Source organism: Ictalurus furcatus, chromosome 4 (assembly GCF_023375685.1).
Source record: "Ictalurus furcatus strain D&B chromosome 4, Billie_1.0, whole genome shotgun sequence".
Classification (NCBI taxonomy): domain Eukaryota; kingdom Metazoa; phylum Chordata; class Actinopteri; order Siluriformes; family Ictaluridae; genus Ictalurus; species Ictalurus furcatus.
In genome coordinates this window covers 6637908-6662517 of record NC_071258.1, presented here as the reverse complement: position 1 = coordinate 6662517, position 24610 = coordinate 6637908, and the positions used below count along the sequence as shown (strand labels likewise).

General features: G+C 39.5%; 1 protein-coding gene and 2 long non-coding RNA genes across 9 annotated transcripts; 2 read left to right on the top strand and 1 right to left on the bottom strand.

Annotated features, from left to right (window-relative positions):
* Positions 1-735: 735 nt before the first annotated feature.
* fosb (FBJ murine osteosarcoma viral oncogene homolog B) lies at positions 736-9365 on the bottom strand. 5 transcript variants are annotated; one of them, XM_053622674.1, is made up of 6 exons: positions 8912-9365; positions 8538-8764; positions 6611-6943; positions 6345-6452; positions 5212-5532; positions 736-5072 (listed from the first exon to the last, which is right to left on the bottom strand). In XM_053622674.1, exons 1-6 carry the CDS (start codon positions 8973-8975, stop codon positions 5007-5009), a joined length of 1119 nt encoding a protein of 372 aa, XP_053478649.1. In that variant the 5' UTR covers positions 8976-9365; the 3' UTR covers positions 736-5006. The 5 variants fall into 5 exon arrangements, with proteins under 5 accessions (XP_053478649.1, XP_053478650.1, XP_053478651.1 ...); XM_053622675.1 differs by having other exon boundaries at positions 736-4134; XM_053622676.1 differs by having other exon boundaries at positions 8538-8725.
* On the top strand, positions 8954-11201 carry LOC128606511 (uncharacterized). 2 transcript variants are annotated; one of them, XR_008385691.1, is made up of 4 exons: positions 8954-9071; positions 9475-9554; positions 9869-9995; positions 10176-11201. It is a non-coding gene; the product is annotated as an uncharacterized LOC128606511 (long non-coding RNA). The 2 variants fall into 2 exon arrangements; XR_008385692.1 differs by having other exon boundaries at positions 9869-11201.
* A 71-nt stretch (positions 11202-11272) lies between these two features.
* LOC128606510 (uncharacterized) lies at positions 11273-12912 on the top strand. 2 transcript variants are annotated; one of them, XR_008385690.1, is made up of 3 exons: positions 11279-11581; positions 12262-12404; positions 12577-12912. It is a non-coding gene; the product is annotated as an uncharacterized LOC128606510 (long non-coding RNA). The 2 variants fall into 2 exon arrangements; XR_008385689.1 differs by having other exon boundaries at positions 11273-11581; positions 12262-12912.
* Positions 12913-24610: the final 11698 nt, after the last annotated feature.

Genomic DNA, 24610 nt, shown 5'->3' with positions numbered 1-24610 from the left:
GTATCATATATAAATCACTTCCTGGTTTTATTAAAATTGCAGATAATGTTAACATCACATGTTTTTAGTTGATTTTTTTTTTCTAAACCAGTCAGTTAGTCTTATAACTATGATAATTAAATTATAACCGTAATAACATTGATTATAGATGATAGTAATCTCATTCATCTGATTTTAAAAAATACAATCAGGGATCCCCTGGATATAGAGCACTGACCCCACTTTTTGACAACCATGAGTTTAGATAATGACACTTCTTATTATCAACACTACTGTGTCTGTTACCCCCACTGAGAAGCTAGTGATCAATGGGAAGTCAATAAATGTCAAAAGGATGCTATAAGTGATCATGTATGCATAAGCAGAATCAAATCCTACCAGGGTTATATATGATTAAAGTGGTACCCAATGAGAAAAGCAGATAATAGAGATAATTAAATAGGCTATAGTAACAATAATAATGTTAATTGTGATAAAATATTGTGATATGAGCAATTTATATATGCCCATGTCTACTTCCATGTAATCTAAATGCAAGGCTGGGGGATGAGGCTAATAATCACATTTATGAATTAATTTGCTGCTTGGATAAATGATTAAATGATGAAAGCGTCATTTATCTATGTAGATGATCACTCTTTCATAGCAATAGAGTGAAATGATATATCGCATGTAAGTGTTTACAACAAGAAATATGTAACAATTTCAAGACATGTTGAATAAACCCCAAAAATATAAAACTATTCAATATGCTTCAGTTTATTTTAATGCCACTTAAAAAAAAAAAAAAGTCATGATGGTCATACGATGAGATCCAAATAGGTTAGCACACTCAGGGTTCACAGCCTATGCAACAAAGTAAAAAGTCCTTCTAAATGTTTTTGTAAAGGACTAATAAGATAGAGAAATTGTAGTAGAAATTGAGAAAGATAATATATGGAGTATGCTGTTATAGCCCCCAAGACCCATTGAGATTGTAAAAGATACACTATGAGAGCATAAGAATCACTGAAAAGGCCAGGATTGGTGGGTCAAAATGTTCTGTACTACAGAACTAACATCCCCTAACCTAAATTATTCCAGCCAGTTCAGTCCAAATACATCTCAAACACACATTTTTTTCACATTGTCATTTCTTGTACACCAAAATATACACAGACATACAGATACTGATAAGGGGCTGGTTCAAATTCACCCGAAGTGCTGTGTTGTTCATGTTACTAATAGAGCCACCACTTCCAGAAAAAAAAAGGCCACAAAATGTCAAACAAAAATTGTATTCATTTTCTTTATCTGTTTTAACAAGTGGTCACTTTTGTATGTTTGGATTTGAAAACATTATTAAAAAAGTCGCTTGTTGACTCGACAAAGGCAGATTGGGATAACAAAGAGACACAAAGCTTCATCAATGAGAACATATCCACTAAGGCAAAGCCTTAAATTCATCCACATCTTGACACTATTAAACATTAAGAAAAGCCATTTTTGCAGGTTAGCTATTGTGCTACATGCCAGTGTTGCCCCAGGTAATCTAATCATCTATATTGCATTTAAAATGCATTTTTCAAAAACTAATCTGAAACATCAAAGACAATCACTGCAGCAATGTTGGTTTCTGAACTGAACGGAACATCTTTGCAAAGCAAAATCTCTGCCATGCGCTGCTCCCAATGTAATAACCATACTAGTGTCATGTCGTATACAGTAAAGGATACAGTAACACTATATTTTGTTTTAAAAGCACCAACAGCGTACTATGAGCACCAATGCCAGCAGATTTGAAAGTTCTGCATGCAATAATGCAACGTCTCTAAGAGACACCACAGAGGATACAATCTGTATTTTCTGAGCTAATGTTAAACATCTAGCTTGTTACTTTCACACACTGTGCCTGTGTTTGACATTTTGTGCAATATCATTCCATCCTCCAATTCTCCTAAAATTTCACTTTCTACAAAAGAAAATGCTTACATCCTTTGCAAATTCCTTACTTTTCATTTAAAACCGAACATCTCAACCACAGAGCCAGTTTAAGAGGATCTTAATATCATCAAGCATTACGGTGCAGTATTGATTTTGAATGAAATTAGACTCACATTTTTTTTTCTCTGAAGTTCATCCCGTGAAACACTTGTACAAATAATGAGAACCATTAACAGCTGCTTTGTAAACTGATTGTGCAAAATCATCCCTGCTGGTCTATCCTTCCTCTTTAATAGGAATTTATTTCCTGTCAAAATCTTGCATATGTGAGAGAGAGAAAAGCTTATGTGTGTGTGCATGTGTTTGCAACTTCACATGGGACAGTACACACTGGAATGTTGTAATCAACCCAGAAATACAGTAGGACTTGAACATTTCTCCAATAGGAATTTCTGCATGAGTACAGACTTTACATTGAGACACTTCTTATCTTCACTTGATTTTATTGTTGTTGGGTTTTTTTTTTCTCATTTGCATCCAGTGTGTTTTGTCCACAGGGGTTGTTTTGCTGAGCAAGGACTGTAGGACCAACCTCACACTGACAAAGAGCGAGAGCACAGCATCACCTCTATAAACCCATGATACATATAGACCGTTATATGCACCACAGAATACACTCATCATACATATCATTGTATGTGTTTTTATATATAGAACATATAAATACACAGCAATAGAGCAAAGGCAGTGACAATGCTTCTCATATTGAAGGAAAGGCGGGTTATCATTGTATATCATAATATACTTTTTTGTTCTTTTAGAAAAATATCTATGTTTTAAACCAAAACCAGCCGCACCAAGCTCACCCTCTTTTTTCTTCATTAACAAAAATAACCATTTTACATTTTTACACATTCTTACATTACAATCATTGTATATATATATATATATATATATATATATATATATATATATATATATATATATATATATATAGCATTTAGGTTACTTTATAGGACATAAAAAAGGTTCATAGTGCACGACATGTCTTTTTAGTTGCCAAATGTAAGATAACAATGAAATAATAATAACAATACAATAACAGAGTAAAAGGAGCAGTTCACAGCTCCACAAGGTTCCTCCATTTGGCAGCAATAACACAGTCAAAAGCGAGAGAAAAAGCTTAACCGAAAAAAAAAAGAAAAAACAAAACAACAACAACAAAAAAATATATATATCCAAAACGATATTTAACAAATTCACAGGAAAATAAAGTTTTCATATTTATGAACAACTCCTGTTTGCTCTTCCTCAATCTGTCTTGGCCCACAATTGTGCTTCTTCACCACATCAACCTCCTCCTTAAAGAAAGAAATAAACTGGAGAAGCAGCTTCAGTGATGCTCTTTCACAATTAAAGCCTGCAGCTGCCTGCTGATCTATTACCAAAGGGCAACGTCCAGCCGCAAAGAGGCCTTTTAGTCAAAATTCTAAAGAGGTTTTAAATGTTTTTGTTTGTAACTATAACAAACTATAACAAGCACTGACTGAAAAACCTGTGCCACTCACATTAAAAGCAGTTTTTACATGTAACATTCGTTTTTTTTTTTGTCAGGTCAAAGCTAATACTATTGCGGAAACAGATAGAAAGCCACTGAAAACAGTCTTCAATAAAGGGAGTTAGGATTGTACAAAAAAAAAGAAAAGAATGGTCTGAAACATACGTGGACGAATAACGATAAAGAGATGGCATTTGGCAGGACACAAGATGAGCGCTCGTTTTTCATGTGGCTTTTTTTTTTTTTTTTTTGCTTTCTCCTTCTCAGAGGTGTCCAGGACATGAGAGGATATCTAGCTCTAAAAGCTCCTCCGTCAGCGCCGGCCTCTCAAGTCATTTTCTATATCAGTCAGGTCCATTTGGTTTTCTAAATCACACTTGCAATTCCTCCGGGTCAAAGAAGGTAAACAGAACACAATGCCTGCTCTGAAATGCCATTCGATCCTGGTTTTGACCTGTGTGCTGTAGCTGGTATGTTTGGATTTGTTTGTTTTTTTCTTTTTTTTTTTTAATCCTGCGTTTCCTCTGTGCAGTGTGGCAGTCGGTCCATGCTGGAAGGGAAAAGGGGGGGTTGTCTGTGGTGCTGGGGTGGCCCGGCCATCATTCAAGGTTCCATGGGCTTTCAGGGTCCAATGGGCTCTCGGGGGCTGAAGGCTTCACAGAGAACCAGAGGCACATAGAGACAGAAGAGAGGAGAAACAGATGGGCAGATGGACGATGCAGGAGACAAGAAAAAGAGATAGATAGTGATTCGACTGACTGATTGACTCATTGATTGATTGATTGTAGAGGGAAATGATGTCTCTTATTATTTAAAAGTCCAGGCACAACGACAGAGAGGGAAAGGAAGGATTAGATAGAGGATGATGAGTGCAGAAGCAGAAAAAAAACAACATATCGAAGCCACAGAAGGTGCTTGTCCCCTTTTCAATTCAGACAAATACACCGTGCAGAGGATCAGATTGCAAAAAGAGAGCTCGGACACCAGCAGTGAGCAGGAGCAACAGGACAGAACGAGAGTGATGGAGAAAGAAAGAGACCGAGCAAGAGGAGGGATAAATATAACTAAGTGCATTATTAGGTGTCATTTTAACATGTGAGTGTGTGTGTGTGGGGGGGGGATGTCACAGGCGCTGACTCATTTTGTTACTATGTCTGAATCTATTACAAATTAATACTTTATCTGATAGTGATTCAGGCTTGAGTTAAACAACTGAAGCACCAGTGCAAAAAACCATTCAGCTGGAGCAACAAGACTGTGAGAACTTTTGTACTTTTTTTTTTTTGCAATAAATATAACTGTATAATAAGATGCGAATATGCAATATGAATATGCAAAAGGTATCTTCTTGAAAAATGTCAGTGAGGCTGAGCACACCTATTGTGCTGCGCATGATAAAGTGAATGATTGCATGTGTGTGTGTGTGTGTGTGTGTGTGTGTGAGTGTGTGTACATGTGTGTGAAAAAAGGTAATGACAGCAAAGAAGGGGTCAGGGCTTTTAGAGTGCAAGAAGTGAGGGCGAGTTCATAGAGTCAGAGGACTGCTCGCTGCTGCTGGTTCGCTGGTTAGCGCTGGCACCGCAGGCTCCCTCTGGGTAGGTGAACACAAATGAAGATGTGTATGAGGGGTTGTGGCTGCCAGCGTCAGGGTTACCGCCGCCGTCAGCGACAAGGCACGGGCCACCCGGCGCCGGCTGGCTCGGCCCATAGAAAGAACTAGAAAAGGCTACCTCCTGCATCATCCCTTGCTGCTGCTGCTGCGCTGGCTGCTGCTGCTGGTGGTGGTGGTGCTGCTGCTGGTGGTGGTGGTGGTGGGACGAGTAAGGTGGAGGCAGGTAGAACGAGTCCTCCTTCACAGTCAAACCCACCACTGAAACAGAGGAGGACGGAGGTGGAGGAGGCGCTGGTGTCTGCTGCTGCTCCTCCTGGTAAGGGATCTTGCAGCTCGGTTGATGGGTGATGAGGACGAACTCCAGACGCTCTTTCTCCTTCTGCAGCTCTGAGATCTCAGCCTCCAGCTCAGCCTTCTCCTCCTCCAGTATGTCAGTTTCCTGGGAAAAAAATGGAGATGAGTGAGAGCGAGAGACACTGAAAACCAGACTAGTCAATCAAGCCTTGAACATGTTCCCCTCTGATTGGTAAGTTTAAAGCTTTTCTTCTAAAACCATAAAGCGATAGTTCAGCTCAAGATCTACATTATTGCTCCACTCCAAAAGTAAAGACGGAAAAATTGGTTTTCAACAATATTTTTGGTAATTGGAAAATCATGTAAGTGTCATTTTTGGTCAAAATGCTTTTGAAGCATTTGAAGCAAGAGCACATGTATGAGCTATGTGTAATTTTCCTCATATAATTCAATTAAATATCATTTTTACAGCACTTATAACAATACACAAACAACTTTACAGAAATCTGGATGTAGATTTAGATCCACAATGAACCAGAGGTGACAGTTACAAAGAAAAACACTTGAGAGGGAAAAATAAGGACAAAAACTTGAGAGGAACCAGACTCAAAAGGGAACCCATCCTCTTCTTGGTGACATCAGATAGTAGGATTATAAATCATTATAGTCCACAATTGTTTACTATAAAGTCAAAAGGATGTTGAAAGGATGTTCAGTGTGACCATCATGGTCTTTACGATTACAGTAGCAGTTCATAGGTACAAATCAGCAGAGAGTGAGAATTCAACTGTATGATTACCATGAACATTATTATAGGTCAAATATTGCATTATCCTGCATACCACCACACTTACCCTGCTGAGATTAAGATAGTGCTTGTATACCCTCGCTCACTTACACTATGGGTGTGGTATAATGCATGTGATATGCATGTGATTTGTGCAGATAGTCGCTCACCGACTGTAGCCTGTCTGTAAGCTCACGCCGTCGATTGCGACACTTAGCGGCGGCCAGTTTGTTTCTCTCTCTCCTGACGCGCCTCTTCTCTTCCTCCTCTGGAGTCAGCTAGAAGAAGGGATGAAAGCGTTTTCAAGACTTACTCATGTGTATGTATGCACAGTGTGTTATTTCGGAGAATGGCATACACACTTACAAAAGAGAAGGAGACAAAATCTCAGGCTACATAGATACAAACCGTTCAGTCCAACATGAGCCTCGCTTACCGTTTCGTCACGTGTGCGCCGGCGGCTCCTTGACTGGCGCACAGGACCTGGGGTGTCCGAGCTGGGAGGGGTGAAGCCCGAGACGGAGGAGAAGCTTGGCCCTGGCATGTCATATGGGTCCAGGGCCACTGACTGGGTCATGGTGGTCGTACCTGTGCCACTCTGCCCTGGTGCCACGGAGGAGATGAGGGTAGGTTGCACCATCCACTGCAGGTCCTGACTTGTGGTGATGGCAGTCACTGTGGGAACGAAGGAGCCAGGCATGTCCACCCCTGGAGTGCTGCCAGCTGTCCCGCCACCCACCCCTACACCTCCAGCAGAAGATACACACTCCTATGGAACATGAACACACACCGGATCTAGGTTGAGTGCTCTAAAGGTCATACAGGGATAACATAATACCCTAGTTTATACCGATATTACTTCCAATTTCCATGATTCACCCTGAAGCCAATAATTCGATTGTCTTATATCAGTAAAAACAAACAAACAAACAAACAAACAAACAATATTTTAACTGCTTCCACGTCCCTATATAGTCAAGCTACAGCCTATATAAAAGGGAACTAGACCATAAAATAGGTTTGAATGCTACGTGTAAATGATGCAGCTGTAAAGGTGCTATATGAAAACACATCTACACACCACATAGTGCCCTGAACAACGTGGACATAAGGAATTGCTTAGTTTATATTTTTAACTGCTTTTTTAAATATAGAAAATATAGAGATATGACAAGGAAGGACAAAGAAAAAAGGCTTCAGCATATATGAAGCGTATACATTAGGTATTTTTAGTTTTAATGTTGTTTATTATATTATTAAAAGTAGGCCTATGTACAAGCTACAGCCTATGGCCTATCAAATAATAACACTAATGCAATTTTATTATTGCAGTGTTGTTATTATTCTATATCTATAGGCTATGAAGGAATATTTTTTTATTAGGCTACTAAATATGTGATGTAGCTGTGAAGGTGCTATATACAAACACTTCTGCACCCAATGTAGTGCTCTATATGTTATGAACAGCATTATGGATTTATGGAATTGCTTTCTTTGGATACAGTCTGTGATTTAGTTACAGATTGAGAAGGCAGTTTTTTTTATTATTATTTATAGTAATTTTCATAAATCTTTTGGTTTAATCTTTTGCATATTGAATAACCTTGAGATATTAGACTTAAATTATGATGATGATGATTACTATTATTATTATTATTATGTCCATCATTAACTAATTATTATTATTATTATGTAATTCGGGACGCACAATCCGTGGACAAAAATAAAAGAACACCCTTGGACTTTTTTTTTTTACCCCTGCTCTTCTCTTAATTTAGCAGCGGAGGCCGTCGGTAATGCCCGAGCGCGCTCGAGTTCGGGAGTTTCGTTAATATTCATACACCGCGTCACACAAGAGACTCCGCGAGCGTCAGCCAATCAGCTCTCTCGAGCCTTCCTTTCTAACCCCCCTCCCAACCCTTCGACGCCCCGCCTCCGCCGTCACTCCCCCAGTGCTCCCCTTAGCAACGCGACGTAACACTCCAAAATAGAACGCATTGACGTCACAGCGAGGCCAGAGCGACGAGGAGGGATAAGGAGAGCGGAGCGAGGGGGAGTGGCTTAGCGCGCGCACGTCGGAGAGGTTCCACCGCGGTAATCCACGGAGCCGCATGCTGCCAAACACATACACAACGGCACGTTGCTAACGGAGTGCTCTGCACTCAGACTACACAGATGTTGTTTGCGTTTTGTTCTGATTGTACAGCGAATCAGCATGCACAGTTTACTCTTCAGATTATTTATCACTTTTTTGTTTTTTTTTACTTTTTTGTCTACATGTTCAGTAAGAAAAACAGCCTTAACGCCACCGAGCAGTTTGACAGATCGTGCATGCATGCAGCAAGCAAACTCTAAGGACTTACTTGTGGTGCAGTGGTGGTGGAGGGGCTCCCGAAGGAGTCCACCGAAGACAGGTACTGAGATTCGACCGATGGAGAGGAACTTCCACGGGAGCCGCTGTCCGGGTCACCGGGGAACCCCTGGAACATCTCCCCGGCAGAGCCGAGTGGAAACGAGAAAGCGCTCGCTCCCGGCGAAAATGGCACGTCACCTGGCGCCCAGCGAAACATTCGGCGTTCTAGTGCACTGTCTAATTCATCATTACAATGCATGTACAAGTCACTTGAAGCTGACTTGAATGCATGCACACCTACAGATATACCTCGCTATAAAATCTATAGGCTAAACTAGGCTAGTAATTATAACGAGAAATTATTTCAGCCAGGTCATCACCTACCGTAACAAGATTTACTGGAAGAGTCAGTCAAGAAGCCTTTCGTGTCTTTCCAAAAAAGTTGCATTAAGATGGCAATCCCGTTCTGCGCTGGGGGGAAACAAGTTTACAACTCCAAAGCCGAGACGTCCACACTGGCTGGAGATATAACCATCCCTAAAAGGTTCCGTTTTTTTGAAGTGTGCATTTATAAATCCATGAAAAAAAAAAACCCCAACAACAAATAATAATGTCCGCAACGTGTTTTGGTCAGCGATAATAAACAGCGAATTCGTGCGCGCGAGCCGGCGTCCCTCGTCTTCTGAATGAAACCATCCAGGAACCTTTGTAAAGTACAGAATTCTGTCTCCGCCCCTCACTGGAGTTCCGCTGACGTAGATGCCCATATATGGTTCATGGAGCGGTGTTTTTGTTTTTTGGTATCCTAGGCGATGACGTTTAGGGATTCCCTCACCCACAGAAAAAAAAAAACCTCTCTAGCGCACTGTCGAGAATAGCAGCGTTTACTATAGCTTCCACAGGAGATATTTTTGATTGCATGCTTTTTTTTTCTTTCTTAAAAATAGAGACTATAAAGAAACGACAGGGAAGGACAATGTTAGACTTATCTCTGAGCCAAGTGCGTCAAAGAAGGAGAAAAAAAAAGGTTTCAGCATATATGATTTTTGCTTTATGTTGCCACGGAAGGTGTTAACAACCAAACAAATGAGATTAACACACATATATGATGGGATTCGTTTGTTATTAAAAAATACCTAGCCCACAAACTATGATCATGATCATGTTAATGATATGAATAATAATAATAATAATAATAATAATAATAATTATTATTATTATTATTATTATTATTATTGTTATTATTATTATAATGATTGCTATTTCTCCAGCTTACATACTGTAGTGTCTACATAAGAAAATACATAGTCAGAGCTTACATATGATCGCTGTGCAAAATAGACACAAGAGAAGAAAATGACTGAAAGACTGCAAGGCATTTGAAAGCTGTCAGACATGTATGCAGCAAGCAGGGAAGGTGCTATCCAGTTTCTCAGGTGAAGGAAGGGACTGTGGAAACGTGCTTTAGGTGAACACAACTCTCCATTGTAAACTTTCTCATGGGCTTCACGGAATCCCCGGTGGTCTAATATTAGAGGTTCTATAACTGTCCTGGAAAAATGTTTTAATGCAACAACATAAACAACAAGTAGAAACACTAATATTAAAGGTTGATGTTAATTATAATGACAACAATGTGTCATTGTAGTGTCTCAGCATCACCACGACCATCATCATCATCATCATCATCATCATCATAATAATAATAATAATAATAATAATAATAATAATAATAATAATAATATCGAAGGAGAGCTCAAACCAGATGTTCTTATGTCTTATGTCACTGTGGACACATCATCACTGGGGACATCAGACTACACTGAATAAACAAAGCCAAACTTGCCGGAAACACACAAAGCCTCCTTTTGTTTGCGTGTACAGGAAGGCACTTACAATAGTGAGACACTTCAGAATGAATAGAAAGTTTCATTCATCGCTTACTCCCTTGTGCACGACAACGACGAGGAGCCCGAGATCGGAAATGGGACGAAGAAATGAGGAAAGAAAGCTTTAGGAAATTGCAGGAGAGCTTTAATGAGCCACGAGGAAATACGAGGCAGGACGAAAATGTCAACACTGAGTATAGGGCCGCGGGAAGACGACAACAATTAGTCAGCAGGCTGACGTCACTGACGGAGAACGTACTGTTCTGTCCACCGGCAGGTAGGAGCTCAGCTAGACTACTCTAACCAGCATGACTAACACGTACATGACTTTCACCAGGAATATCTCTCACAATCAAAATCAGCCAGAACTCTCACCAGTGGCTAAGAGCTGCCGACCTGCGGCTACGTCAGAAAAAAAAGCGCATCACAGCTCCTTATGTGGGATGCAAACAGAGGAAGGAGGAAGAGAGAGAGAGTTAGAGAGAGAGAGAGTGAGAGAGAGAGAGAGAGAGAGAGCACTGACAAAGAGAGTCAGATTTCTCAGCTGTTGATCATATTTTATTGTTTATATGCCTTGGCATTGAAAGGGAACAGGCTGAATATTTTACAGCATGTTTAAACCCAATTCTGCAATAAAAAAATACAAGAAAATAAATAAATCCCTCTTCCACTATTATTCCTTTGCTTGCTTGTTTATTTATTTATTTATTTATTTACTTTTGATTAGACTTGTAGGTGCAAAAACACGTGAACAGTCCTTATTCCTCGATTAAATGCAAATAAAAACCCAACAACAACTCAACAACATCAGTCCCATGTGTTACCACTACTCCTTTACAACCGAAAACTGCAGATGTGTATGTACAGGCGTTGCGTCGTCATGGAAACGCCGTTCCGGCACGTCTGACGCAACGACGTCATGACGAGTTGGTCTTTTTTTGTTTTTGTTGCGCAGCAACCGTGTCCCGTGGCAACCTCTGGGCCGCACAATGAGCGTTGTGTGAACGAGATCTAAACGTCTTGCTATAGTACGAGGAGTGCACTACATGTGGCGGCACAAGTCTTTATTTTCCACACCCTATGTAGGGCGCTTGTGAAGGGAGTACGGAGTTATTGAGTATTCCGCCACGGACGGATTAGCAGACACGGCGACTCGGATTTCTCTGTATGAGTTTAAATGTCTAAAGATACTCAGTTTTTTTTACGGAAGTTTCCCCCCCCCCCACTGCTCACAGACAATATGCAAATTAGCGTTATGTTTTAATTAGTCAGCCAGTGTTTGTTGGTTTAAGATATTAGCTAGCTTAGCATGCTAGCTGTAACCTTTGCACTACTTGGAAAGCATTCTCGCGGCTAATAGCTGGCTATGAAACTGGTTTGCTTGCTGCTAAGAAGTACCGAGTAGATTAAATTAGTGCAGAGCAAGACAAACAAGCTAACAGCGGTGCTACATTAACACCTGAACAAACATCCTGTTAGCGAGGGGTTTTGCTAGCTACGGCACACCGAGCTAATACAGCGTCTGTTTTAGTTTTAGTTATTTGGACCTCCTGCTATTGCCAAAAGTTTTAGGATTAAAGCCACGAGTTGAGCTAGGAGTCATAGTTGTTCTGCTTGCATGGCTGTTTTTTTTCTTGCTTATAAACTATAAACACTGAACTGTATTCATATGATGAAGATAATTGTGCATACAGTACTATAGAGTACACACCACTAAATGTAGTTCACTGCAAGTGCACTAAAAGTTTGTGGACACCTGAAAATCACACCTGTATAATCACACCCCAGACTGTTGTCACAAAGTTGGAAGCACACAACTGTATAGAATGGCTTTGTGTGTTGTAGCATTACAGTTTGTTTCCCTTCACTGGAGCTAAGGGACCCAAACCTGTCCTGGCATGACAAAGCGAGCTCCATGAAGACAAAGTGTGCCAAGGTTAGAGTGGAAGAACTTGAATGTCCTGCACAGAGCCTTGACCTCAACTCCAGTGAGCACGGGAACGCCGACTGCACCCCTGACCTCACTAATGCTCTCGGGGATGAATGAACACAAATCTCCACAGCAACACTACAAAATGTAGTGGATTATTATTATAACAGCAACTCTCAACAGTTGACTCAACAGTCTCTCTCTCTCTCTCTCTATATATATTTTGAAAGGTTGGGGGTCCAAGGCCCAGCGCTGCCAAGCTGCCACTGTTGAGCCGTTGAGCAAGGCCCTTAGCCCTCTCTGCTCCAGGGGTACTGTATCCTGGCTGACCCTGTGCTCTGACCCCAACTTCCTGGCATGCTGGGGTATGCGAAGAAAATAATGTCACTGTGCTGTGACCAATAAATACTCATTATCATTATATAGGAGAATGACTTCTATACATTCTTCTTTTGTTGAAGGCGTTTTTAAGGGCTGTCTGAAAAAATATTTATATGATATGAACTATGTATGAAAAATTTGGGAAGATATTTCACAATAAAGTGTTAATTTCCCCTGTATATGGAGACTTATGGGACCCCTTGTAGTGTGTCTGCAGTCCACTTGGTTTTTGGGTGGAAAAACATATTTTTAAAAAGTGCATCTATTTTACAATTCATCTGCTAAGTAGAATGAGCGTTCATTTACCATAGTGTTTTCTTTTTGAAACCCTGTAACAGCATGGTCTTTACATGCAACTTCAGTCGGGTTTACGCTGTATGATTTTCCTGTCATAGACAAAATCGCACATTGTAAGCAAACTCTTTGATCGTGAGTTGTATCGTAATCAGACATGCTCACCAGCAGCTGATTAAGTGCCATTGTGACCAAAGATGGCTGATGACAAAGTTCTGGAGGTGTCAGAGTTTTTTTTTGTCCACTGCCACGATGCTCCTCTAAAAGAAATCAATAAGACAACAGCATTGGAGTATGCAAAACTCATAGGACAGTTATTAACACCAATATTAATACTAATATTACTAATACCAATACTAATACATGCTCACTTGGAAAAGTGTTGTTTTTTTTCCTACGTTAGAAGCCAGATCACATTGATTGATGACACAAACAGAATGTAGTAATTTTCATTTAATCATAGATCTATCATAAGAGGTTCCTCATTGTATAATCTGACATGTTGTATATGTATAGCTCATATCTGTTATAGTATTCAGGCAAGAGTTTATTGGGAGTATCTCATACACTGATGAGTAATAATCTGGCTTGAATCAGCAATTATGTGTATTAGCAAGCTCAAAAGGTTCGCCCACATTGACAAGTTAATTTAGTTAATTTGTTTCAGTCAACAAAAGTATTTTTAAGGTGTAGAAGTGTGGTGTGAGCAGTCAAATTAAAAGGCAATAGGATTATGAAAACAGCTTTCACAAGACATGAGAGAGAGAGAGAGAGAGAGAGAAAGAAAGACAAAGACCTTTTACAGAATGGCTTAAAAGGATATCCAAGTTCCTCCAGGTTCTTCGGTTTTCTCCCACCTCCCCAGAACATGCCAGTATTTGGACTGGCTCTGCCAAACTGCTCCTGTGTGGGTGTGGGTGTGCATGGTGCCTTGCGAAAAACTGGTGTCCCACCCAGGATGTGTTCCTGGGTTGCACCCTTTGTTCCCAGGATAGGCTCCGGATCCACTGCGATCCTGATCAAGATAAACCAGTTACTGAAGATGAATAATATATATCCAACAGTTATAATATAATTCATTCCAATTCAGAAATGGAAGAAGTGCAGACACAACTATGTGACCTGATAGAGTTCTTAGCAGGAAGTGGAACGAAAGTTAATTTATATCAAATTCAGAAATATAATTTTGATTGTTACACTATTGTATAATTTTGTCATGATGTAAAATGGAGATTTGTGTTAATATTAAATGTCAGCTTGGTTGCAGTAAGTTTACACAGATGTTTGCACGCAACTGCAAATCAAGTTCAGCTTCTTATTGGAACACAATGTCTGACTGAACTCAGTGACTGCACTAAAAAAAATAAAATAAAATTTTAATCTTGTTTACACTTTTTAAAATTACAAATGGGATCAAAATGTGAACAGTGCTTTTCACTAATGCATATCTATATCCCTAATATAATCTATATTTATATCACTAGAATTATCTATATCCCTAATGTAATCTATATTTATATCACTAAAGTTATCTATATCACTAATGTAATCTATATTTATATCACTAAAGTTATCTATATCACTAATGTAATCTCTGTTTATATCACTAAAGTGATCTATATCACTAATGTAATCTCTATTTTTTATAACTAAAGTGATCTATATCTATATCACTAATATAATATATATTGATATCACTGAAGTTATCTATATCACTAATGTCATCTGTATATATAGCTATATCATTCATGTATATCTATATTTTAATGTTTGTACTTTCAGCTGTTTTTTTAAATTAAATATATATATATATATGCATTGGTATTTGCAGCAGCAGAAAGCTGCAACGGCGAGTCTGTAACTTTGGAAGGAGGAGCATGCTGAAACCCAAACAGCAGGTTTTGTTTACTGAATGCTCTCAGTTTTCCAGTTTTGTTTTGTGGTGTCGGTGCGACTTGAGCCCCCTGTAGCAGTCACGAGAGCGGCCTATTTCCTGGGGAGGCAGGACTTGTTTGCCCATTTCCCTGCCCAAAATATTTGTAACCAGGCAACAGCCAGGCCCATCCCACTTCAGCCCTACTCTGGTAACACCTCTCTTGGCCGTCCACACAGACGCCATTACATAACTGCAGCTTCTAACTTCCTATCCGCACAAAAGTGAAGTGCATCTAAAAGGAACTCAGACATTAGATATGGACATTTGTTCTTTTGTTTTTGTTTGTTTGTTTGTTTTAAGCTTTATGTCTCACATTCTCATATGTACCCCTGCACACAGTTTTTGACTTTCAGGACAGCTCTGTGTTTGCACAGACACAAAAAGCTGCAGTTCAAACTGGCTGATACTGAAGTAAAACTGGCTGTATGCCGCTGTACCTCCTGTTTATTCTGGCTTTGTTTTTACAGTCCTGCCGCACTCTTCTGGCACACCAGACACAGCCTTTTACACATAAACAGAAAGTAATACAATAAGTTTACATATAAGCTGATCTTCATTAAAGGAGAACGCCCATGTGCAGTGTTAAGCAGATTACTGAAGAAATGTAGTCCAGTACTTGTTACAAATGAAATGAGCACAGATTTAACCAGTAATATAATCCTTTAGATTGCTTTTGTGTATTTTTTCCCACAGTACTTTTTGTAGAACAATCCTGAACTGATTTAATAAAACCACAATAAGAAAGAGTACAAAAACTGGCAACCTTTAATGAGTGCTTTTTTCTTTCTTACATGCAATGAAAGCCAGCTGTACTATGTGTGGTTAAGAGAGTTAATATTTTAGAGTCTCCATCTGAGTGATTAGAGAGAAAGTGCAACTGCTGTTAGCCATAACAACTGCTCTTATGCAGTTTACTGTCACACCCAGTAAATTCGAAATCTATAGACTATGATTCACAGACGTCAACGTCGCAATCACGTAATCCATAAAAAGAACCAGTAATCTGATTATGTGCCATCGCATTACGTAAACCAGGTTACAGATTATTGCTGCCCATCATCATCATCCTATTTTTCAGAAACTGTCCATCAAACATGGAGAGATAAATTACCTACAGAAAAGTATGTAAGGATTCAAAAGCATTGTGGCATGCTCAAATAGAAAACAATCAGTGATGGGATGCAGCTATGAATAGTTGTTCCCTCCCCAGCCTCTCTTTTCTCTCACTTGAAGTTAATAAGACAAAAAGCACATGTTACAGAGAAACTGGAAATTGCAACATCATGTGTCTTGGAAAATTTGCCGCTACAAAATGCTGAAAGTGGAGACTCCTTCCATAAATGTTACCTAAACATCTCCTTACAGAAAGCGTCACCATATCAAAGATTCAAAATTGTTCTTTGGTTAAAAAACAACAACATCCCTCTGAATGAGTTGATACTATACAGTGTAATGTTTCCAAACAAGAGCATTAATATTAAACTGTCATTTGAATTACAGCCAGTAATATTGTCAAAGGTGCTATTATTGAAAAAGAATCAACAACCAATCAGAATCAATAATTCAACAACACTGCCATGTAAATATTAATATTAATCAGTTCTGCTCAAATTTCTGAACATGCAGTAGGGATTTCCTTCTTCTCCATGTACTAAAAATTTAAAACTAAGTCAGTGTGTCACAGCGCCTGTGTGTTCTCTTCCTCGATAATCTTCTCGTCTCTCGAGTTACTCATAAGTGGGGAAACACTTGGTCGTGTCTGGAAACATCTGGCATGTCCAGCAGTATGAGGTCATTGCTTTGCCTCTCATGCTGTCTCACTGACTGGCTCACCGTATGTGTCTGGGCCAGGGCTGGAATGTGTGGAAACCAGAGATATTTGGCTGAAGGACGGTCACATAGCAGACAGTTGTGACTCTCCTACCGTGCATACGTTTTGTTCCCAATATGCTTGTGGCCAGACACACCCCTCCTGACTGTTTTGAGACGAATGAAGTCATTGGAATTTGGAGAGTTTGTGTACATCAGACCCTTTCTATGGCGTAAATGATGATAGGAGAAAACACACGAAAGACAGCTCAATACTCTGTAATGACCAGTGGTGGAAAGAAAAGTGGACTTTCTAAGGACACTTTTGTAATGCAATATCTCTGGTTCTTTTTTTAAAAATGTATTGTTATACCATTTTATAGGCCTCTAATAGCACACAATCCCCAAAACTGTTCACAGAATCATTGATGTCTGCAAAGTTTTGCCGTATACATTACAGAATTGGTGTTTCTTTTCTTATTCTATATTTTCAGTCTTGTACATTTAAATAAAGCAAGGGATTACCATTTTAGTCCAAAATATCCTGTGACCTGTACATTCTTATACACTCATTAATTTGGTCTGGCTACAATACGAGTCACCTCATAGTTTAACTGAACTTAGCCAAATAAAAGTAGGTAGAGAAAGATATAATAATATTTAGGTAGCTAACATTCTGTATCTAATGATTCTTTGAATAATATTATACAATACTTAAGGCTAGTGTCAGTACCAAACAATGATAAATATTTGCACATATTGCCACAGCTCTTAAATTGAGAACTGTTCCAGAAAATATGGCACAATTTAACATTTAGTGCTTACATATTATAGTTTCATAGATTATATTTATATAGTTTAATAGAAAACTGTTTATTTTATACTGCAGACTGAGAGGAACTGCATGGTGGTCAAGTGGTATGTAATAAAATCATCAGTATCTAGGTCTGTAGGCAGCTGACATGTTCCAGCAATAAGACATGCTACGCTGACTGCAGTCACAAAATTTCACTTCATTAAATAGGTTTTCTCTCCAACATTGAGTGTCTTTTTAGTGTGGTGTCAATTTAATACTATTATTTGATTTGTTTTATGAGCTCATTTTAATCATAGTAACTTAGCTATTACGTAAGCAAGTAAAATTAGCCTGCTAAGCATGGTAAGCTAACTTAATGTATAAAAATGTAAAATGGTAAATGGTGCACTTATATAGCACTTTACACTGGTTCTCATTCACCCAGTCACACACACCAATGGTAGCAGAGCTATCACGCAAGGCGCTAACATGCCATAGGGAGCAACTTAGGGTTCAGAGTCTTGCCCAAGGACACTTCAGCATGTGGAGTCACGTAGGCCAGGAATCAAACCGCCAACCCTACAATCAGTGGACAACCCGCTCTACCACCTGAGCTACAGCCGCCCTGTAACTGAAATGTAACTGAAAGGATGTGTTGGACATTTTAGCTAAGGAGATCACAGTATATAAGCAAGTATAGCCTACTTCTTTCTTTCTTTTCTTTTATCTGCCTTCTTGAAATCCATCTTGTTGAAAAGCTGGCTTGGATTAGTTTTAGCTAGATACCAATGTTTATTGCAATGTAATGGCCACCTTTTCCTCCCTTTTTAACCTGTACAAATAAAAAAATAAATATAAAAAAAGATTATGAGCAAAATGAATGGTCAAGTTCTTTAAATCAAAGCAAATTTTAATTGACAGTCCAAATAGTACCAGTAATGCTAAGTTTTTCTTTAACAAAAGGCAAAAGAAAAGTGGTATTCCCTTAATAAAACCTATCCATTCTTACCACTGGTTGTAACTGACCATGATGTAAATCATGTTAATGAATACATTGCTCAGTTGAGTTCATATGAAATGAAGTGTGCTTGTATACTTCTCCATTACGCTCTTTTTTCCCCCTCCAGGAACGTCACCGTCCAAGTGTTTGAGGAAGTAACAGAGAAACAGGAAACTGTGCAGGACTTTGATATTGGCCTGTATTGTCGAAGAGAGCACTGAATTCCACATTCTCATATCCAAACTTGCAGTTTTTAAGGAAATAAAATGAGTCATTTTGGATACCAAACATACTTTTGCCATTAATCGTAATGAAACATGCCTAGATTAAGCATACTTAGTTATTTATTCAACACCACCTCCAATTGTCTTTGCTAATCCTGCCGTCACTAGCACCACATCTTGTGGAGAAGATGATGAGGATGATGGACTGATATTGTATCATGCAAGATATTGCAATGATGCAGGCTAAAGCCTTAGTCCAATGCAATCAGTGGGTTTAGTATTCAGTGGCGTATTGTGACTCAGCCTTACCCTCAAGCGCGTCAAACATAGCCTACTTTCAGCAGGACGCATGCCAGACAGCACCGGAGAGGGAGAATGAGGGGGAGAAAGGGCATGCTTTCCCATCCTCCTCTTTGCATTTCCATCAATTTCCACTCTGCCTCAACCCCCACCTTCTCTTCAGTTCTCCACGTCCGTCACCCCACCACTCCTCCAGCGCTTATGCAATGCTTGCCCAATTTTCCTGGAGGAGGATGTGAGAGAAGAGAGCGAGAAATGCAGAGGGAACAGGTGGAAGGGAAAGACGGAGGGGTAGACATCATGTGGAAGACAAATTGTCTCTTCATCAGCATCACCCGGTGGTTCCTGTTGTCATCTGTGCTCTTTGCTTCTCTCCAACCCATTTAGAAAGGAGCGAAGACCTGGTCTTTCTTTCTGTTATGCATATAGCAACATCACAGTTAACATCATAGCTAGCAATTCAGCTCCCTAGGAGTGACTTACCAGTGCAGGAGTTCATATAGAGTTTACTCTACACCAGCACATCCATAACATCCTCAGCCTACTGAATAGTCTCATTGCTTTACTCCATCACTATTTCCATATTACATTCATTCAAAAGGGAATCAGAATAGGATGTTTATGTGGACCCCTTGACCGTCACACCCATATGTGGGTCTTTCCCAAACTGTTGCCACAAATTTGGAAGCACACAATTGTCTATAATGTCTTTCTATGCTGTAGTATTATGATTTCCTTTCACTGGAACTAAGAGGCCCAAACCTGTTCCAGCATGACAATACACCTATTCACAAAACGAGGTCCATGAAGACATGGTTAGCCAGGGTTGGAGCTGAAGAACTCGAATGACCTGAACAGAATCCTCACCTCACTGGAACACCAACTTCATACTAGACATTATTGCCGGACATCACTGCCCAACCTCTTGCTCTTGAGGCTGAATGGGCAGAAAACCCCACAGCCACACAACAAAATCTGAAGTGGACAGCCTTCTCAGAAGAGTGGAGGCTGTTATAATAGCAATCTATTATATATTAGCAATATAATAGCATCAATATCAATGCCCATGGACAAGTAATGGCTATCTTATACTGTCTCAACCAAAATATCTTTTGGAAAAACATACCAAAATAAACAACTTACATCAACCTGCATATGTAATATATGTATATAAGCTCAGTTGAATGAAACACTTGAAGAATCTTGGGATCTTATTCACAAGTGATGGAAAAAGAGAGCGTGAGATTGACAACTGGAGGCAGTATTTCTGTCTCTGTATCAGTCTGCGTGGGTGGAGAAGGAGCTCAAGTGCTATCATTTATGGAATGAGCTGGTTACAAGCTGTGGGTAGTGACTTAAAGAATAAGGTTGTGACCAAAAGAATAAGGTCCAGGAGAGCCTTGGTGTAGAGCTTCTGCTCCTCGGAATTGAGGGGAGTCAGTTGAGGTGGTTTGGGTGCTTTTCAAGGACATAGACAACTGAACATTGATCCAGTACACGATGGAGAGATTATATCCCACAGTTGGCTTGGGAGTATCCGGAGATCCCCCAGGAGAAGCTGGAATCTGTGCTTGGGGTTAGACAAGTTTGGAGTGACTTATTTTGTTGCCACAGTGATCCCCACCAGGAAAGCAGAAGGCAAATGATATGTAAAATAGCAGGGATAGTACAGTATATATTTAAAAAAAATAAGGTCAAAACATAACTAATAGTATAATTTGCATAATTCCCACTTCAGGCTTTGCAAGGCAGAAGGTGGAATTGATACAACATTGGAACATAGTTAAGGAAATAATCATTCTGGTCGTCCAAGATGGCTGCATCCAATTATGTGTTCAGCTACTCTGTAACATTTTGTTCATTTAGTCACACTGTGTACCAAACCACATCAGCAAGTTCATGTCTTTAGAAAGACATTAAAGTACTGGATACGATTTGAAGCTGATATTTACAGCACTGCTCAAATTACAGTGGAACCTCGTAAGCACATTTGAAATGCTTTTGGCTGGGTTGTGGACACTGAAAATAAAAGCAAAAGTCTTATTATTTTATGTATATATTGTTTGATCCGTAAAGGGATCTGTAGACCTACATGTAAGTGCCATGTGGATCTGACTGCTTGACTGGATTCATCTTGTGAGGTGTGAGTAGGCCACAAAAACAGCACGTTATAATGTGAGGTTCTGTGTATTATACACTACAAAAAGCCAAGTCAGGGCACATCCTGAGAAATGCTAAAGTACAGAAAAGATTTCGGGTGAACCTTAATTATGCTTTTTGGTTTATGCACTTCAAATAGTGACTCATATTTCAGACATGGGAAATACAGAGAACAGGTTTATGCTAGCAAGAACTTAATTCTCAGTAATTACATTGTGCCACTATGTATGCAAATACAATTTAGCCAGCACTATAATTATCATGGGCGGCATGCTGGAGCAGTGGGTCCCTGGTTCGATTCTGAGCTCGGGTTATTGTCTGTGTGGGGTTTCCCATGCCTTCTCATGTGGGTTTTGTCCGGGTTCTCAGGTTTCCTCCCACCTCCAAAAAACATGTCAGCAGATGGACTGGCAATGCTAAATTGCCACTAGGTGTGAATATGTGTGTGCACAGTGACTTACAGTGGACTGGCAGTCCATTCAGGGTGTATTCCTGCCTCGTGCCCAGTGTTCCTGGGATAGGCTCCGGATCCACCACCACCCTGACCAGGACAAAGCAGTTACACTAGATGAATAAAAGAAAGAATGAATATAATAATCACAACCATGAGCCAATTCACTAATAATTATGCTACCTTACTGTATTTTTTTTAAAAGAATAACTGCAGGCCTTTATTAGAATTGTGTAATAAAGAAGAACTGAACTGATATTAAACCTTAATTTTAGACCTGAATCTAATCCTCTGACATCATCCTTACACTTCTGGTTACAACATCTAAATATTAGCATTTGGTCCTTATGGCACACAGAATCGTGAATAGATGATTGGGTGCCAGTGTGCTTCTATCACTCCATTAATGAGCAATACACCTGCGGTGCCAGTCTGATTCATCATAGGACATAGCAGAGCATATAATTCACTGACACTGCACCATATGCACTGCCCTCCCGAATTATCGGCACCCGTCATGAAAATGAGCAGAAATGATTTTATATAAAATAAACATTGCACACACTAATTCAAATGTTATTCTCAAACAATAGGGAAAACTATGTATATTTGTTCTAACAATGCTAGTTCTCGTTAGAATTACATTTTAAATAATAGTATTTCCTTTCAAAAATATCTAGCAAAATTTTTGAGACCCCTAAGCAATATCTTGACGACATTCTTTAAAAAAAAATGTATACTTTTTCGCCCGCTCTCAGTCCACAGTCCACTGTTGTTGCCTTTAACAATGATGTGCTACCTGAGGTATAAATTTGAGGTGGATGGTGCAGCAGGTAGCATTGCCGCCTCACAGCTCTAACATCCCTCGTTCGATCCTGAGCCCAGGTTACTGACTATGTGGAGCATCACATGTTTTCCCTGTGTCCATGTGGGTTTCCTCTGGGTTCTCCAGAGTGTGTACGGTGCCCTGAAACGGACTGGCATCCCATCCGTGATGAATTCTCTTGCCTTATGCCCAGGGTGGCATATAATGGTCCAGATCCACCGTGACCCTGATCTGGATAAAGTAAAGATGAATGAACAGATAAATAAATTCAAGGTTGCCCACATTTAAAATCTCCGTCATCCATTACCATAGGAAAAACAAAGATATTCCAAAACAAAACAGAAAGATGGTTGTTGACCTTCGCAGATGAGGTAATGGATCTAAAAAAAAATACAGAAGCAGTTGAAAATACTTCTGTAAAAACAGTTGAATACGTGCCAGGAATTGAACCAATGAGCACTGTACTCCCACACACTGAGAGGAGGGAATAAAGAGTCCAAAGATCACAGGTTTAGAATGGTACAGTTTAGATGATTCTTGTGTTTGTCACGTTTCAGGAAATGCCCCTGTCATAATAAAAACCTGTTTGGAAATTAAATGAAGAGGGACATCCACACACAAACCTAAGACTATACAGGAGCCTAAAATGTTCTGCATAGAGGAATGGACCAAGACATTACAGGAAGCGATTTAGTGATGTTATTCTCTCCAGGGCAGGCATAAAAATATTACTAGCAAAGATATTCTTGTTAATATTACAATTACACATGTTTAAAATAAAACTATACAATATCTCTCTGCATTTGAACTCAAAATATCACTGAATGCATGTGTTTTTTTAAAAAAAATATGTTAATTTTCATATTCCAAATAGTTTGTTGCCAATGAAATAGCATCTAATTGTAGGATTTGAGACTTGATGACCCCATAATTTTACTATCTTCTGCACACCATGATTCTTGCAGAAATTTTTACCTATCAAACCATCCTCAATGTGCATACAGGCAAAATACACATTCATCCTCTTCCAGGCACGTTCATTACAGTACAGTAATTGTTTTAATTTCTTTCCCTATCAATGGATATGGGCATTTTCAGGCACGTAGCATTTTATAAATAGTCAGGGCATATTGTGTATCCGCTAATATTCCCCATGCTGATGGATGACTAAGGAAATTGCGCCTCTGTGTCACCTCAGTAAAACAAGACGTCAAGGACATAGCAAGCATAGGAGCTCCTAAACAATCAGGTGAAAGTAATTCAGTATGAACATTTTTGCCCATATTTATCAAGGGTGCCAATATTTCTTAAATTGACTATATACTGTATGTCAGTGAATTTGGGGAAAATAGAATTAGCTTAGTATTTGGAGTTTGTGTGTTACATTGGTCTTAGCTACCTCAGTCATATATTTTCCTTAAAAGAGCCCTTTGGTACCCTATATGCAGAATAATAAGACAATAATGATCGGAACGTCAAGGAGCAGGTGTGAACAAACCAGAAACAGGTGCTAGTATTGATCAAAAGCTTTAAGCTATGTGTATGAACATGGGAACTCTGAACACTTGTTTGTCTAATTCCAGTATAGTTACAGAGTTGACGTAAACTGTTCACAAATGCAGCTGAACATTCAGTGTGGGGGCAAGCAGTCAAATTGAATTTGAGTGATGCATTAGTCAGTAAGTGATGCCTTCACACCCAAAAAGCTGACATTTTACCCATATTGTTGTTCTCATTCGTAAGCACTGACTCCCTCTACACCCTCTAATGAAAGAGGTCATTTATAGAAAACGTCCACGGGTTTGAGTGACTGCGCTGACTGGTAAATAGCTCCGAGTGTGATGCAAGTTTACGGAGCGTAGAGGCGTCGGGATGCATTTCCAACAATCTTCATCAAAATGTCATGCAATTACCATTCTTGCAAACACATTCAGCATTGCATGTTTAAATATGCCCTGCTGACGACTTCACTAGTATTGTGTTCATCAACATCAACGTGCCAGCCCGAGCTATATTTGCATCTTGGCAGATTCTTTACACAACTTTCCCCCTCCTCCTTAGCTTCTGGTCCCTCTGGATGTATGACT